General features: G+C 39.3%; 1 protein-coding gene across 1 annotated transcript; it reads right to left on the reverse strand.

Moving 5' to 3' along the window:
- Positions 1–274: 274 nt before the first annotated feature.
- Positions 275–18,667, reverse strand: LOC309486904 (uncharacterized protein). The gene is made up of 7 exons (XM_082154372.1): positions 18,490–18,667; positions 18,366–18,398; positions 18,077–18,238; positions 17,704–17,787; positions 11,014–11,049; positions 10,764–10,925; positions 275–605 (listed from the first exon to the last, which is right to left on the reverse strand). Exons 1-7 carry the CDS (start codon positions 18,503–18,505, stop codon positions 418–420), a joined length of 681 nt encoding a protein of 226 aa, XP_082010498.1. The 5' UTR covers positions 18,506–18,667; the 3' UTR covers positions 275–417.

Below are 18,667 nucleotides of genomic sequence, written 5' to 3' on the forward strand. Positions count from 1 at the left end.
AATGACACTGGCCAAGAAAGGAAACTGAAACCAAATCACAAACAAATAGAGCGGAACAATAGACAAATATTGAAGGAAGGCAGACTCGATTATACGGGTCTGATTAATTAGGCTTGCTGTTTGCTCACTGAGTGAGTTATATAGTATAGGTCAATTACAAGAACAAGGCTGCCATGTGAGAGAAGTTTGACCAAAGACTGACTTACAAATTGCGGTAACCTATTGTAACCGAGAACATGGGAAGTAAATGCCACAAACTGGATCCACACAGAAATATACAACAAATGTTTAATTTCCATAAAGCAAGGGAAAATTACAAATTGCATCCCTCATATTTTTAAGATGAAATGGCAGGTGCATAAAATGTGTATATACTGTAACTAAGTGCTCCCACAAATAGTACATTGTCATCATCAGTTATTGACAGAGGGTCATAAGCTCTTGGGTCATCTCCATCTCTTCCTCCTCTTCATCGTCTTCCTCCTCAGATGAAGGTGGACTCTTGGAATGAGAAAGCAAATCTGCAGCTCCACCTACTACAGCACCTGCTGCTCCACCCACAGATGCCACGGCTGCTGCCGCACCTGCAGACAGCCCCACAGCACCTGACCAGGGAGAACGTGCAGAGGAGGAGACAATCTTGAAATCACCAAAAGACTGTAGGCTAATGTAGCACCCTAACCACCTGATTAGGGGAGATAAAGAGTCAATAAAAGACACAGGACACGGAGCTGCTGCAATATCTTCTGAGTCTGTATTGTCTGACTAATGCAAATATTTCTGCATTCTCATATTTCAATGAAACATATGATAACAGATTTCAGATCTCTTTAGAGAAAAACACATATACAGAAAGAAAACAGAATTATTCTCAGCTTCTATACAGCTTCTCAACAGGTGCTCTTTCCACAAATTACACAAATAATTTCAATATAAGCTCATTAAAATGCACATTCTTAATACTGTGTACAGTATATTGAATACAATATTCACATTTTATACTCTATCTAGTTACACACTTTCATTAACATAACCACATACTCTCTCTGAACCAACAGATTCCTTTGTTAAACAGTGTCATCTGTTACTTAACTCTTAAATTAGTTCACAATAACACCAATATTATGGTATTAATTTACTCGTTTTCACATTTATATGACCGCATGGTCTCTGCCATCAGTTTAGCATTCACCAGTTGTACACGTGATACACACGCGGTTAACTTGAACCGAACTTTTAGACATATATATATACACACAATGAATACACTTCAAACAATGACACTTGCCATTTTTCACAGCCTTGACTTATATAAAGTGTATTTTCACTACAATTTAGTAATATCATACCTGATTAGGGGAGATAAAGAGTCAATAAAAGACACAGGACACGGAGCTGCTGCAATATCTTCTGAGTCTGTATTGTCTGAGCAGCGCGCCCCTCCCCCAGCAGGTGAAAATCCCCAAGGCAAAAATAATCAAATGATCAATCATCCATACTAGGCAAGGAATACCAATCGCCATCATCCAAAATCATATACTGTGCATTAATGACATTCAGTTTATTTTTCAATGACGACATATTGATGACACTAATTATTACTAGTTTTATATATTTTTAAAACCACCACACTCTCCCCTTCGAAAATACATGTCGTCCCGACATTACTTTGTTTTCACTTTCTTTCTTTAGGTGGTGCTGTTTTATATGCAAATGTTCTAATTTATGTATGCACTCCCGGTTAACTGTATGTTCAGTTCATCAATAAAGGTATGTGTATCTCTTGTCCTCCTAATACTGCTTTTTTTTTCTAATCCATTCTTTTCAGTGTGCATACAAGTCTTTGTATGGGTAAAAGTATACTGGCTGATACTGTGATGCTGGGTAAGTCCATGGAGTCATGCTGTGTATTTCATATGGCGTGGGCTGAAACGCTATTGTGTTCATATGCTCTACATTATAGCATGCCGGGGTACCCAGGTAATCATAGGTGAATGTCTTTGGTGGTCTCCTCTCTCTCTTAGGCAATCTACACGCCTGTTCCTCTTCACTGTTTGTTTCCCCCAGGACTCGATGTCCATCTGCTGTGTCGTCAGATTTTTCTCCAAGTTGTTCCTCCCCCATCACATCAGCTTCCTGTTGATCAGCTTCCTGTTGAGGTATCTCCTTATTTTCCTTTTGAACTTCTGTTTCCTGTTCCTCCACGACCTTTTGACCAATTTCTTCCCTTTCCTTTTCAGGTTCACTGGGCCAGATAACTGGTAAGTTTCCACTTGCTAACTCACTTTTTCCCTCCACAGGTTGCTGAGACTGGACCGCAGGTAAATACCACTGACTACATCCTTCATCGTCTTCCTCTGAGCTAGAATCATCTCTTTCTACAGAGGTAGGTTTATCCACTTTTTTCTTTGTTTTTGGCTGTGTTCTGAGCTCCAATTCCATTGGCAGGTAATCACACGGTAGCAAGAGATTTCGATGTAGGACTCTTGATCTTCCCTTCCCTCGTTCCGGCTTGACTTCATAAACAGGGCCTTCTTCTCCCACTCGACGAATAACTGTGTGTATATCATCTTCCCAGTGATTGCGAAGCTTTCCTGTACCTCCTCTAGGTGTGAGATTTCGCACCAGAACACGATCTCCCGGGTGCAACACTGAGTTCCTCACTTTACCCTCATGGTTCCTTTTGTTTCTTTCTGCTGTCTTCTTGCTGTTCTCTTTGGCAATCTCGAAAGCTTCCTCCATTCCTTGCCTCCATCTCTTAACGTATTCCTTATGGTTGTTAGTCCCTTCCGCTGCCGTTAATCCAAAGAGCAAGTCAATGGGTAGTCTCGGCGATCTCCCAAACAAGAGATAGAATGGCGAAAATCCAGTAACCTCACATCGCGTACTGTTGTAGGCAAAAGTAAGTTTGTTCAATGACTCCTTCCAGTTGGACTTCTGCGTTTCCGTCAAGGTTTTTAACATCTGGAGCAACGTCCGGTTGAAACGTTCAACCTGTCCGTTTCCTTGCGGGTGATATGGGGTTGTTCGCGATCCTGCAATTCCACAATTCTTTTTTAACTGGTGAAGCAACTGATTCTCGAATTCTGCTCCCTGGTCATGATGAATCCTTTGGGGAAATCCGAATTTTAGTGCATAGTCATTGAATATTCGATCAGCGACAGTTTTTGCAGATTTTGATGTGGTGGCGTACACTTGTGCAAATCTTGTGAAGTGATCAATTATCACCAGGATATATTCATACCCTCCTTTACTCCTGTCCAGGTGCAGAAAGTCAATGGAAATGAGTTCAAATGGGTGAGTGGTGACAATATTCATGAGTGGTGCTCTGGTTTCTCTACTTGGTTTCTTTTGTTTCAGACAGTTACAACTCTTGGTCACAAAATGTTCAATTTCACCCTGCATTTTTGGCCAGAAGAATCTGTCTCCAATCAATGACGTCGTCCTCTCCACTCCTTGATGCCCCATTTTACTATGTAACTCCTGAAGGACCCGTTGTTTATATATTTCAGGCAGCACAAGCTGAGATCGGGTAGCTGTCTTCCGGCGGAGTATTCCATCTTCTCCAATGCACAGTTTGTCCCATTGACGCAGCAAACTTCTACCCTGTGCACTGAATGTCCTTAATAAGTGTCTGGAGGGTTTTTCGCCAGCCATCTTACATTGTACTACAGGTCCAACGTGGGTGTCACTACTCTGCGCTTGACGTATATCATCGGTGGAAAAAGACTGGCCGGACTCAGCACACTCCGTAGGGTCATATGGCGAACTCATGGCTGTCCATGACATGGCCAGATCTTGAACTTCTACAGCCTGTATGGTTGCTTCGACACAATCGGATGAGAGTTCCTCCGTACATTGCTCCATCATTGTTCCAACTTCCAGTGGCATCCTGGATAAACTGTCTGCATCAATGTTTTCTTTGCCAGGGCGGTATTTTATGGTGAAATGGAAATCCGCGAGCTCCGCAACCCACCTGGATCCAGTCGCATTGAGCTTGGCACTGGTCAATACATAAGTCAGCGGATTGTTGTCGCTGTACACAGTGAAGGTAGGTGCGTAGTACAGATAATCACGGAACTTCTCTGTGATGGACCACTTCAAAGCTAAAAACTCCAATTTCCCAGAGTGAAGATGATAGTTTCTTTCAGAGGCTGTTAGTGTACGGGATCCATAAGCAATTACTCTAAGTTTCCCATCTTGCCTTTGGTACAGAACAGCACCAAGTCCCTGGTTTGAGGCGTCTGTATGGAGTATAAACGGCTGTGAGAAATCAGGAAATCCAAGGACCGGAGGTTCCGCCAAGCAGTCTATTAGTGTCTCCAATCTCTGCTGATGTTTTTCTGTCCATAAAATGAGCTTCTGGGAAGGCACTCCTCTCTTTTTGTTTTTTGTACACTTGGTGGTGGTTCTATTGTGTCCTTCACCCTTTGTCTCCACTTCTCCTTTCAGCAAGTCATAGAGCGGCCCGGCGATCTTGGAGAAATCTTTGATGTATTGCCTATAGTAACTTAACAGGCCAAGTACGGCTCTCAACTGACCCACCGTGCTAGGTCTTTTCTCTCTCAGGGCTCTCACAGCCTCGGTGTCAGCAGGGTCAATTTTACTTCCTTCCGCGGACACAATCCTCCCCAGGTAACGAACTTCCCGCTTGAACACCTCACATTTACTAGGCTTGAGCTTGATCCCATATCGCCTTAAATGCTGCAGGACTCTTCTCACATCATTGACATGGTCTTCAAAGGATTTGCTGAACACTAGCGTGTCATCAAGGTAGGGGACACAGCAATCGTCTCGGAGATCTTTCAGGCACTCTTCCATGCAGCGTTGGAAAGCCGCGGGAGCGTTCATCAGACCAAAAGGGATACGAATCCATTCATACAATCCCCATGGCGTTACAAAAGCTGTCATGGGTCTACTCTCTTTGGCCATGAAACCCTGATGGTATGCTTTTCCTTGGTCAAGTAGTGAGAACCAGCTGTTTCCTCCGAGACTGTCCATGATATCTTGAACACGTGGAATGGGCTGTCGGTCGGGGGTTGTTTTCCGATTTAATTCTCTGTAGTCAATACACAATCGCAAGCTACCATCCTTTTTCCGGACGCAGACCACTGGTGAGGAATACGACGAGTTTGACTGTTTAACCCATCCTTGGGCAATGAGATCGTGTAGGTAATCCTTCATCTCTTTGTACAGGGGACGCGGTACTGACTGGTAAGTGCGTGCGACTGGGATCGTGTCTGTTAGTTTGATAGTCAACTGCAGCCCATCTATACAGCCAATGTCATCATCGGATTTTGAAAAGGAAGCTGCTTCCTCTCTCAGCATCTGTCTTACAATTTGTCTTCTCGACTCACTGAGATGGCTTAAGTCCAGCGGTGGTTCCCATGCGATGTCAGAGTTATGGCTGATTTCATTTGTTATTTGATTGACCCTCACAGAAGTTAAATCAGGTCCCTCACAAGTAGCAGTTGGATACACTGCCTGTACAGGTTGCACTGTGCCTATGACCATCTTGCCTGCTAACAGTAGGTCATGATCCGTAGGGTTCTGTACACTGACAATTATGTGGGGAGCTGTATGTTGTCGCAGTGTTACAATCGTCTCACAGAACTCCAACCCCTCCACCCACTGTGGGTTAACGTCAGGCTCAAAAATTAGCAATGTATTTCCTTTTGGTCGGTGTGACTGCACTCTGCATTCAATTTGTACTGATGTGTGTTTGGGCACATGAACATTTTCTTTTTTTGTTTTGACTAAATATTCACATGTCGCGTCTGCATGAACTTGCTCAATGAAAGCTTGAACTTTTTCTCTTTCCACAGATTCATTGGTGATTGGCTGAGTTAATTCCTTGTTGTTCATCATTTGCTCAATCACGTTGTATCCGATGATAGGATGACGAAGCTCTCTGCCCTTCATTACCAACACAGGTATGACCAGTTCTTTTGTTTTCACTTCATTTGATGCCAACCCAAAAGTCACTTCCACCCACCCTGCATAAGGTATGTCCTGTCCGTTTGCCGCCACAAGGCAGAGTCCTTCAGGCGCATCAATTACCTCTGCAACATTTCTCAGTGTGATATTTGGTAAGTGCTTGTTTTTCCACAGTTCATCCACTATACACACTTGAGATCCGGTGTCCCATAATGCATCAACAAGCTGGCCTTGGATGCAACACTGTACAAGACATTGCTTCCCTACAAGAGCAGTACCCATAGACCGTTTTTCTTTCGATTTTCTTTTTGGCATGGCAGAATTTATAATAACATTGGAGGACTGATTGCATTGTTTCTTATTTTCCTTCCAGTGATTCGATTGACAGGCTTTAGAGCAATACAATGTTTGTTTACCAGTTTCACAGTGTCTCAATATGAGGTCAGGGCGGATGGTGCCACAAAATGAACAGCTTTGAGGGGACCCTTCCATCGCACTGGTCACTGCCTGTCCCGCGGTCGTGACCCGTCCTCGTTTAAAGAACCATCTCTATGTGTCATGGGCATCCGTGCTCGACAGCCAGCTGAGAAATGGTCGCTACCACCACACTTGTAACAGTGACTACAGTAGACATCCAATCCACTTTGTTGACATGCAAAGCATTTCCTTACTCGAGTCGCAGGAGGGTGATAGCGTTGTGTTGGGAGCCACTGTGGTCGTGGAACTGTCTCTCTCCTCTGGTCATAAGGCTGCCAGTAATATTGAGGTGGGTATTGAGTCTGTGCAGGGTATTGAGTCTGTGGCGGGGACACGCTAGTTAGAGGGGGGCACTGAGTGGACATGACCTGAGGTTGCTTGATTGACTCTTTAATTTGAGATACCTCCGCACTGAGGTCTTTCAACAGTGCCATGCCTGAACGCATTTCTCTCAGCTCACTTAAGATCTGAAGTTCGGTCTTCTCTGGATTATGCTGAAGTGGTGTTTTTCCCTTTTTCTCCATGGTGGTATCACTGGATTGAACTGTGTGTACTTTAGTGGTGCATGGCTGGACGAGTTTCTTTTTACTTTGGCGCTCAGCTTCGTGGGCGCACGCCAGATTGACTTTATCAAAGAGTAGTTCGTCACTTACATCAGTTTGTGTCAAATAGGGTCGCAGATCACCTCTAATGCTGTCATTCTGTAGGCCTGTCAGGATAGTATGGAGAAACATGCTTTGGACTAGCTTTGGGTCATACTTCAAACTGGATTCGGCCTCCTGTGAAGCAAACAGAATCTTTTGTCTTAAATCCAGACAGCGGACAAGAAAGCTTTGCGGGGTCTCTCTGCTGCTCTGTACCTCTGAGGTAAGTTGTTTATACAGCTCAGTTGCACCCTTTTCTTGGAAATGAGCTCTGAGAATCCGTCTTAATGTGGGCAGTGTAAGGTTTGTCTTTCCCTCTAGGTAGCTACGAAGCTGCATGCCTGGTGCAATTGCTCGGATTACAGCATCAACAATTTCAAGCTCAGAGAAACCTCTGCTCCGTCCATGTTCAATTTGGTGAGCTAGACTTGAGAAGGAGAGTTTATCTTTTTGCCCAGGTTCACCTATCTGTCCAGATATTTTAAACTCTCTGCTCCATGTTGACATAACTGGTCGTGTCGACGCTGAGGGCCAATTTAGGTTGGTAGTTTGTGTTTTTGAGCTTTGCTGTGTGTCATAGCTTAGCTGAATGTTTGTGTTTGTGTGGTGTGGGACACTAACATTTTGCTGTGTGCTTGTAACAGTGTTATGTTTTTGTTCAATTAGTTTTTGCAAGGCTAACTGCAATGTATCAATTTCTTTTTGTAGCTTTTCTTGCTCTGTGACCTGCACTACTGAGTCTACAGTCACGCTCTGAACCACCTGTGCTGTCTGTTGCTCGGAGATATTTTCACCCCCCTGTTGAAGTTCACAAATTTTGTCTCTTACACACAAAAGTTCTGACATGCCCTCATCTTCCAGTTCTTCTAACCCCTCCCTTTCAAGATGTCTCACAAGCACAGAAATTACAAATGAGCGGCTTTTGTCGATATCATGTTCAATATGCAGAAAATCACACAATTTCACAATGTTTTCTCTTGATAGTGAATACAATGCTCCTATCACTTCAAGTCTTAAGTCCTCTAACTGATCCATGGTTCACTTGGGCTGTGGGTGTGTGCAGTGTGTGATGCAGAAAAGCAGTCTTAGCTGGTCGGAAAATGGCAATGTTCCGGGTATCAACGATCAACCTCAGACAGCACGCACAGTTCTTCCGGACTCAACGTGGACGCCAGACGTTCTCACTCTGTTCTCCTCAGCCGCAAGTCAGAATGAATGACACTGGAGGTAGACCATCATCTATGGACGCCGACCTTCACTGCATTTCATCCCAGCGGGGCCTCCAAAATGTAGCACCCTAACCACCTGATTAGGGGAGATAAAGAGTCAATAAAAGACACAGGACACGGAGCTGCTGCAATATCTTCTGAGTCTGTATTGTCTGACTAATGCAAATATTTCTGCATTCTCATATTTCAATGAAACATATGATAACAGATTTCAGATCTCTTTAGAGAAAAACACATATACAGAAAGAAAACAGAATTATTCTCAGCTTCTATACAGCTTCTCAACAGGTGCTCTTTCCACAAATTACACAAATAATTTCAATATAAGCTCATTAAAATGCACATTCTTAATACTGTGTACAGTATATTGAATACAATATTCACATTTTATACTCTATCTAGTTACACACTTTCATTAACATAACCACATACTCTCTCTGAACCAACAGATTCCTTTGTTAAACAGTGTCATCTGTTACTTAACTCTTAAATTAGTTCACAATAACACCAATATTATGGTATTAATTTACTCGTTTTCACATTTATATGACCGCATGGTCTCTGCCATCAGTTTAGCATTCACCAGTTGTACACGTGATACACACGCGGTTAACTTGAACCGAACTTTTAGACATATATATATACACACAATGAATACACTTCAAACAATGACACTTGCCATTTTTCACAGCCTTGACTTATATAAAGTGTATTTTCACTACAATTTAGTAATATCATACCTGATTAGGGGAGATAAAGAGTCAATAAAAGACACAGGACACGGAGCTGCTGCAATATCTTCTGAGTCTGTATTGTCTGAGCAGCGCGCCCCTCCCCCAGCAGGTGAAAATCCCCAAGGCAAAAATAATCAAATGATCAATCATCCATACTAGGCAAGGAATACCAATCGCCATCATCCAAAATCATATACTGTGCATTAATGACATTCAGTTTATTTTTCAATGACGACATATTGATGACACTAATTATTACTAGTTTTATATATTTTTAAAACCACCACACTAACATGTTCTTCAACATTTTTAGAATGACATGGGGGTCAGGAAATGATGGACATTTTTATGTTTGGGTAAACTATTCCTTTAAAATGGAATATGCACCCATTTCATAGTATGGCCCACATGGCCTATTCATTTTGTGATGGATTTTTTAATTAATCAACTTTAATAAATCAACTAACATTTGTTTTTCTTGCAGGAACGACATTCATATGCTTTTAAATGTTTCCAAGCTCTTTGGGGAAAACTTGTGACTTTGAGAGTATATATATGTGTGTGTGTGTGTGTGTGTGTGTGTGTGTGTGTGTGTGTATATAACAGGGGAAGTGAAACAGACAGATGACTAGTTCTCAAACCTTGTGATAAGTAATCACAAAAACAGAGTTTGCTTGTGCCAGTGACAGAGGGAAAAGGTTGGGGCTTTTGAACCAATTGAACCAATCATATTGAAGGTGACATGTTAGTCACTATAATCTTATTTGTTTCTCGATTCTATAAAAACTGTTGTATCCGTGTTATCTGGTGGGATTCTCAATGGAATTTGTCTGAGATCCTCCGGCCTTGCTTCTTGGGAGAGATTCCCTGAGAACTGCTCGGAAAGATCTCCTGGCAGTGATTAAAGCATTTAAAGGACATTTGCAGAAGTCTGTTTGTCGATTATTCCTGCGCAGGAAGTGAGCTAGTTTAGGGAAGCAAGTTAGAGTAAGAAACTCGGCCAGTTGTCGACTGAAGAAGCAAGAACTAGAGGTATTGGGTGTCGATTTGGACACGCCCCCAGTTAATAAGATCAATTGGGTGTCCACTGGAGACACCCCAGATAGTTAGGTTTAGGGAAAAATCTACCACAATTTTAAATAAGGTTTGTTACATTTATTATTATAAAAAAAACAAGAACGATCTATTTTGATTTCACAGTGACAAATCAGTAGCCTACACTGTAAAAAAAAGAAAGAAAAAAAGTTGCTGTTTGAAATTAAGTACAATCAACAATCATGTTTAAGTAATTTCAACTTAAATTACATTAACCTGACTTTAAAAAATTGGTTGAATCTTGTATAAAATTAAAAATATATGAAAATTGCTTAACTTATTTTGACAAGTTAAAGCAAATGTAAAAACATATCCTCATAACTTATTGTTTTATTATCTTCTTATTACTTTAAAGTGCATTTATTATAAATTATTTATACCTAAAGTATTTTATGTGCCCTGTTAATCTTTAATCAAAAGAAGTTATCCTCCCTCTTGCAGAGACATCTCTTCTCTAATGACGTGCTTACTGGCGCGAGGGCGGGACAACCTGTCACTCACATGACATCACAGCAGTAGCAAACCACAACCATCCCACCACTCCCAACATTTTTTCTTGTTTAAAAAGCCGTTTCATCTGGAAATACGTCACAATATGGAAGAAAAGACTATCGCAACTTCCTTTAAACTTTTGATAAAAAAAATACCTGCTGACTGAAGGAGCGCAACCAAACTCCCCGCAGCCACTCCTCCCCCGCTGGCGACGGCTGCTGATGACATCATGCTGGCAGCCAGAGAACCCGCTGCTATACCAGCAGAGGTGAACCCAGCCATGGCGAGCGCCACCGGAGCCAATACAACTGCACCAACTAGTGGACATAGACAGCACTAACTATCTTCTGTAGGCTACAACTGATAAGAGTTCATTTGAAGTAACAACCCTCAGAACAACTTTACCTGCCCCAGTTGCGACCCCAATTATGGTGAAGAGTCCTGAAAAAGAATAAACCTGATGAAATCACTGCAGAATTTATTTATAACGAGCCATTCCACCGAAAGGGTGACATTTCTGTCCCCAGGACATTATAAAATTGTATGAAAATTAACTCTAAAATAAATTGTATTATTAAGCAAAATGTCCTGGACATTAAGCTAACTACAAATTGAAAATGTATAATTAAAAACATAAATAAAAACTACATAGAACACAAAAAATTAAATTAAATTAAATAAGAAGCATTTTCTGCACACTGTAAAAAAAAATTACATCCCCAAGTCAAAAATTTCAAGTGACCGATAACATCTAAATTTTTCGATTAGTCTGACGTATTATTTCTCATTGAGCCAATGTTAACAGACTATTGCAACAAGAATTTCACTTGGGCCAATTGAAAAATGTAGATGTTATCGGTCACTTGAAATTTTTGATTTGGGAGGATTAGAAATTTTTACAGTGCATGTCCTCACTCTCAATCTCTAAACTTACCATGAAATATAACGATTAAAATCCTTCAGAAATCTTTTTTTTTTTTTGCATTGTTGTGTGACTTTATATCCTATCCAATCTATGCTTTAAAATGTTTTTTTTTTCATGAGAAAAAGATATTTTATCTAATATTTTAGATAAGATACACATTAGTCGTGTACCGGGTTTTCACTCAGTCCTGTTACCCTAACACCCCCCTCTGAAAAACTTGGAATATTCCACAAGACACATTTTCAACAGGACGTTGCATCATCTGGATCTTCTGAAGGCAACGGGAAGACCAAAGTAAAACATACTGTCCTGTTACCTAAATTATTTCTTAGATTTTATTTGTTTATTTTAAAAATATGAACTTTGGTAAGTTACTAGAATTTGCTCAGTGTCCATCCTGTTACTTTCAGTCCTGTTACTTATGAAAAATAACAGGAGTGAGTTAAAGTAACAGGAGTGAGTAGAGTCCTCTGTTTTGTTGATTTAATACTGTAAATATTATTTGATATAATACTTTTCACCTGAATGATGAGTTTTAAAGTTGCAATTACTTATATTGTAGACATTAGCATTAGTTTTACAATGTGAACACCATACTTCCAGGAAGCCAGTCCACCACGAAGTGACTTAAACTTTTTGTCTTTCTCATATTTTGTAGAAGATGGAGAAAACCCATACTATGCAGGTGCCAGAAACACCCACCTATGACATATTGCAATGGAAGGAGCGAAACACACCTGCAACCCTCTCTTTTCTCCCTTTTTTGTCTTAACTTCCCTCTTTCTCCCTCCCTCTCTCTTCTTCTCTCTCCCCTTCTTTCTCTTTCCACCTCCTTCGCTTTGAAGTACAACTAGAACATAGTACATCACTTCAACACAGAAACCTTATGCACATGTACACTCTCTCATGCACACACATATGGACACTCATTCCTATTACCAAGTGTTCATTCCTGTTACTATTTTTTACATGTAACATGTCTGCTTAGAAACCTTGAAAAAAAATGAATCAAGTTGCCTGAGATTGACCAATGCACATTTTGAATAGTTAAATATGTGTAGTTAAATATGTATGGCAAGCCGTTTTAGCTTAAATTGTACCCAGCGTTACTCGTCGTAATTGCATTTTTACTAGTAAGAATTCAATTAGAGAGCTCTACAATTCAATTCTTACTAGTAGCAATTACAATTAGAGAGCTCTCTAATTCAATTATTACTAGTAACAATTACAATTAGAGAGCTCTCTAATTAAATTATTACTAGTAAGAATTACTATTACAGAGCTCTCTAATTCAGTTCTTACTAGTAACAATTCCAATTAGAGAGCACTATGGCAAGCCGTTTTAGCTTAAATTGTACCCAGCGGTACTCGTCGTAATTGCATTTTTACTAGTAAGAATTCAATTAGAGAGCTCTTCAATTCAATTCTTACTAGTAGCAATTACAATTAGAGAGCTCTCCAATTCAATTACTACTAGTAAGAATTACAATTACAGAGCTCTATAATTCAATTATTACTAGTAAGAATTACAGTTACAGAGCTCTCTAATTCAGTTCTTACTAGTAACAATTCGAATTAAAGAGCTCTACAAATGAATTTTTACAAGTCATATGTCTCCATTGACTTCCATTCATTTTTAATTACGGAGCTGTACAATGGAATTGTTACTAGTAAGAATTACAATTAGAGAGCTCTACAATTGAATTGTTACTAGTAAGAATGCAATTGCAGAGCTCTTTAATTCAATTCTTACTAGTAACAATTTAAATAGAGAGCTCTCTAATCCAATTATTACTAGTAACAATTCCAATTAGAGAGCTCTCTAATTCAGTTGTTACTAGTAAGAATGTAATTGCAGAGCTCTTTAATTCAATTACAGAGCTCTGCAATTATACATATCTTTAATTCATATTTTTACTAGTAAAAATTCAATTAGAGAGCTCTGTAATTGCATTCTTACTAGTAAGAATTTAATTAGAGAGCTCTCTAATTGTAATTGTTACTAGTAATAATTGAATTAGAGAGCTCTCTAATTGTAATTCTTACTAGTAACAATTCAAACGTAGAGCTCTCTAATTGTAATTCTTACTAGTAACAATTCAATTGTAGAGCTCTCTAATTGTAATTCTTACTAGTAACAATTCAATTGTAGAGCTCCGTAATTAAAAATGAATGGAAGTCAATGGAGACATACGACTAGTAAAAATTCATTTGTAGAGCTCTCTAATTGTAATTGTTACTAGTAAGAATTGAATTAGAGAGCTCTGTAATTGTAATTCTTACTAGTAATAATTGAATTAGAGAGCTCTATAATTGTAATTCTTACTAGTAATAATTGAATTGGAGAGCTCTCTAATTGTAATTGCTACTAGTAAGAATTGAATTGTAGAGCTCTCTAATTGAATTCTTACTAGTAAAAATGCAATTACAACGAGTAACGCTGGGTACAATTTAAGCTAAAACGGCTTGCCATAGAGCTCTACAAATGAATTTTTACAAGTCATATGTCTCCATTGACTTCCATTCATTTTTAATTACGGAGCTGTACAATGGAATTGTTACTAGTAAGAATTACAATTAGAGAGCTCTACAATTGAATTGTTACTAGTAAGAATGCAATTGCAGAGCTCTTTAATTCAATTCTTACTAGTAACAATTTAAATAGAGAGCTCTCTAATCCAATTATTACTAGTAACAATTCCAATTAGAGAGCTCTCTAATTCAGTTGTTACTAGTAAGAATGTAATTGCAGAGCTCTTTAATTCAATTACAGAGCTCTGCAATTATACATATCTTTAATTCATATTTTTACTAGTAAAAATTCAATTAGAGAGCTCTGTAATTGCATTCTTACTAGTAAGAATTTAATTAGAGAGCTCTCTAATTGTAATTGTTACTAGTAATAATTGAATTAGAGAGCTCTCTAATTGTAATTCTTACTAGTAACAATTCAAATGTAGAGCTCCGTAATTAAAAATGAATGGAAGTCAATGGAGACATACGACTAGTAAAAATTCATTTGTAGAGCTCTCTAATTGTAATTGTTACTAGTAAGAATTGAATTAGAGAGCTCTGTAATTGTAATTCTTACTAGTAATAATTGAATTAGAGAGCTCTATAATTGTAATTCTTACTAGTAGGTAATAATTGAATTGGAGAGCTCTCTAAATGTAATTGCTACTAGTAAGAATTGAATTGTAGAGCTCTCTAATTGAATTCTTACTAGTAAAAAATGCAATTACGACGAGTAACGCTGGGTACAATTTAAGCTAAAACGGCTTGCCATAAATATGTGTAGTATTAGATTCAATGTTGAAAAAATATAAAAATAAAATTTAATTTTGAAGAGTTACAACACGCAAATGTCACCCATTCGCTGGAATGGCCCAGGCCTACATGCCCTAAATTATTTTTAAATTCTTAAATGTTCAATTTAGTTGCCTATACTACCTGACAAATAGGCCTAATGAATTTGAATAAGATTAGAGGGATAGGCTACTAAATGTCTAACAGCAACTTTTTTGCTGATGTATCAAGCAAAACACAGGAAGAATGTCGGTGTCAATTATTTTGTAACAATTATGTTTGGGAAAATCTCATTTTAAAAGTTCTTACTTCCTTAAAACGGATAGTTCCGGTTCTCGATGGATTCTTTCTTTCTTTAAAAACATGCATGCACATAAAACAAAATAGACTAAAGTCCATTCCTTGATTCTGATTGGTTGAGTCGCGTTCGAAGCCGTTACTATACAAACATTACAAATGTGCATGGGCAAAATATTAAAATAAATATTTTATAGACTAGCCTAATATTAAACTACGGCTTCTTATATAGAATATTTGAAAAGTAGCTAAACAATATATCGTCTACTTTTCAAATATGAACGCTGGTCACGCATTAAACCTATTTTACACATAAGAACACATTTCTCCTACAATCTCAAATAGGCATAGCCTATATAAGAACAACAAATATCTAAATATTACGATTCTATTTTCTGATTGAACATTTAGTTTTAATTGTTACGCCATCTATACATTTGAACATTATACCATCCATTAGATTATCCTATTTCTAATTGAATGTGAAAGGTCCTGCAAAAGGAGTTCATACCTCCTGCATTTTACACTTGCATAACATTTTAATGTTAATAAAAAAGCAAATGTTTGCGCTACTTACCGCGCTTCATGATTTAGAAGATTGTAGCAAAGGAGTGTGTAACTTGGTAGCACCACTGCTATATGCTGCAGACGGAATGAAGTAAGTAAACTGAAACTGCTTGATTGGAAATCACGTTCAGGCGTGGTGAGTTTCAGTTTCCATCTCCCCTTCAGAATCAGCGCTTGCGCAACCTCAAGACGATGAAATACCAGTAGCCTATATGTCGCGCAAGGCAAGTTTATTTATAGCACATAATATTTCATACACAATGGTAATTCAAAGTGCTTTACATAATCAAAAGAAATAAGAACAATTAAAACAGTTTAGAATAAAAATAAAATACAGTAGCCTAAACAGTCGGATGAACAGTGGCACAGTGCTCATTCAGTAAATGCACAGCTAAACAGATGTGTTTTGAGTCTGGATTTGAATGTGACCACTGTAGGAGCACATCTGATCTCTTCCGGAAGTGGTTCCAGCTGCGGCTAATAGCTAAAGCAGACTCACCATGCTTTGAATAAACCTTTGGTATTTCTAGTTGATGTGATCCCAAGTGATCGGGTTTATATTCAGTGAGCATTATTGCAATGTATTGAGGTCCTAGGCCATTGAATGATTTATATACCAGTAATAATAATACTTTACAATCAAAAATGTAACTGAGAGCCAGTGTAAAGACCTGAGGACTGGTGTGATATATATGTTCATATTTTCTGGTTCTGCTCAGAATCCTGGCGGCGGCGTTCTGTATGAGCTGTAACTATATGGTCTTTTTGGGCCAGTGAGGAGTCCATTACAATAATCCACCCTGCTGGTGATGAAAGCATGCACAAGTTTCTCTAAGTCTTGACTGGAAACAAAGCAACTAATTCTTGCAATATTTATCAGATTAGTATGCTGATTTAGTTATTGCTTTGACATGACTACTGAAACTAAATTCTGACTCTAGAGTCACACCAAGATTCCTGACTTGATTTTTTGTTGTTTGACCACTAGAGTGAAGGTATGCATTCACCTTGAGAACTTCATCTTTGTTTCCAAACGCAGTGACTTTGGTTTTGTCTGGAAGGTTCTTCATTGAACCACAGATGCCAGTAAAGATGGGACGATTGTCTGAAGTTTAAAATCATTGGTTACCCGTAAGCCAATCACATAACGTTTGGTTATGACGTGTGTTATGCGCCGGCTCACCCGCATCGAACTTCCACTGTAAACACATGTATGATGCGAAAACAAAACCATCGAGCGAAATACCGGAGTGAACATGGCTGTGAACAACTTTTGCAGATTATGTGAAGTAAATCTACGCATCCACGGTACAATCAGCGTCTACGTCACGGCCCTCTGTTCGTTGACTGGCCGGCTGTTTTGAGGCCGGAGGAAAACTGGGAGATAGGTCGCTATCTCAGACTGAGTACAGAAGTGAACTGAAATTGAGCGGAAGTACGAAGTCTGACGTAGTCAGGCTAAGAAACCATACCGAATGGTGTTAATTCGGAACTCGATGACAGGATGTAAAAGTGCTTTTATTAAAGTAAATAATTATCATTTTAAGACAGTGACATGAAAAATCACAGATTTTTCAAGATCTCCAAGGTATCATGTGCTTACAATCTTATTTTCAAAATGTAATAAAATTAAAATTACAATTACAAGAACACACAATTACATATACACACAGAGGCTGCTTCCAAACACCTTTCATGCAATGTCAGTTTTTTCTGCTGCTTCGCAAGATGCTCAATTTAGCTGGTATTTTTTCAACATTATTGCAAAGCTGCACTGACTATTGCGGCGTCCCAATTCAGAGGCTGCATCCTTTGAAGGCCAAATGCAGCCTCCAAATGGGTCCTTTGTTTCCTGTGAAAACAAAGTGATGGAAACATAGCTCCAGTTTCTAGGCGACAAGAACAGTTGTGCAGCCCTTGAATTGGGACGCAGCTTTTGTCAGTGTTTGCGATCAGAAGCTCAATGGACATTTCTTATCTCCTCATCCTCTTCAGCAAACCAACAGCTCCTCCAAACAGCCCCCCTGCAGCGCCACCCACAGACGCCACACCAGCTGTTGCAGCAGCAGACAGCCCCGCAGCACCTGAGAGAGAGAACAAAACTCCTATGACATCAATCACCGAAACCGCCTTGCTGCACAATGACGCATAAAACGGGTGTAGTAGCTTCCAAACTTGTAATTACAATACAAAAACATTCCATGTATATTAATCAGGCACTATTATTCATAAAATCAGTTTAGCTAATCATTTTCAATACAGGTTTGTTCAATTGTTTTTCTCTTATTAAGGCTTTTATAGTCTTATTGAAGGGTTAGCCAACACCAGAAAACAACTCCCTTTTAACTTTTAGTAAAAAAAAAAAATAAATACCTGCAGACTGGAGCACTGCGACCAGACTCCCCGCAGCCACTCCTCCCCCGCTGGCGACTGCAGCTGATGACATCATGCCAGCTCCCACAGAACCGGCCGCGATCCCGGCGGCGCTGAACCCAGCCAAGGAGAGCGCAAGCGGGGTCAAGGCAACGGCACCAGCTAATCAACGTGAAAATAAATAGAGGAAAAAAAAAAAGCATTTATCATTTAATTTATTGTTCTAACAAGCATTATCTACATGAACCCTGCTGATTTTGTTTTTAAACCGGTCTAGAATGCTACTTACCAGCCCCGGCTGTAACCCCAATGATGGTGGCAGCTAAAAAAGTAAAATATAAAGGATTTAAAAACAAACGACGCAACACAGACGTACATTTGTTTTGTGTCGTTTATGAATACGTGTCACTCACCGTTCGGAATCCACATGCTTTCGAAAAGTTGACTTTACTTTAAACTACACCGTGACAACAGCAGAATGATTTCACACACACTTTGAAGACCCCACGTCACGTTTCTTTTACTGTCTATGCTATGGTCACAGCCCAATGACGTACGGAACATAAATAAATGTAGGCTTCTTCTTCTTGG

Source organism: Leuciscus leuciscus (genome assembly GCF_965113295.1).
Source record: "Leuciscus leuciscus genome assembly, chromosome: 22".
NCBI lineage: Eukaryota > Metazoa > Chordata > Actinopteri > Cypriniformes > Leuciscidae > Leuciscus > Leuciscus leuciscus.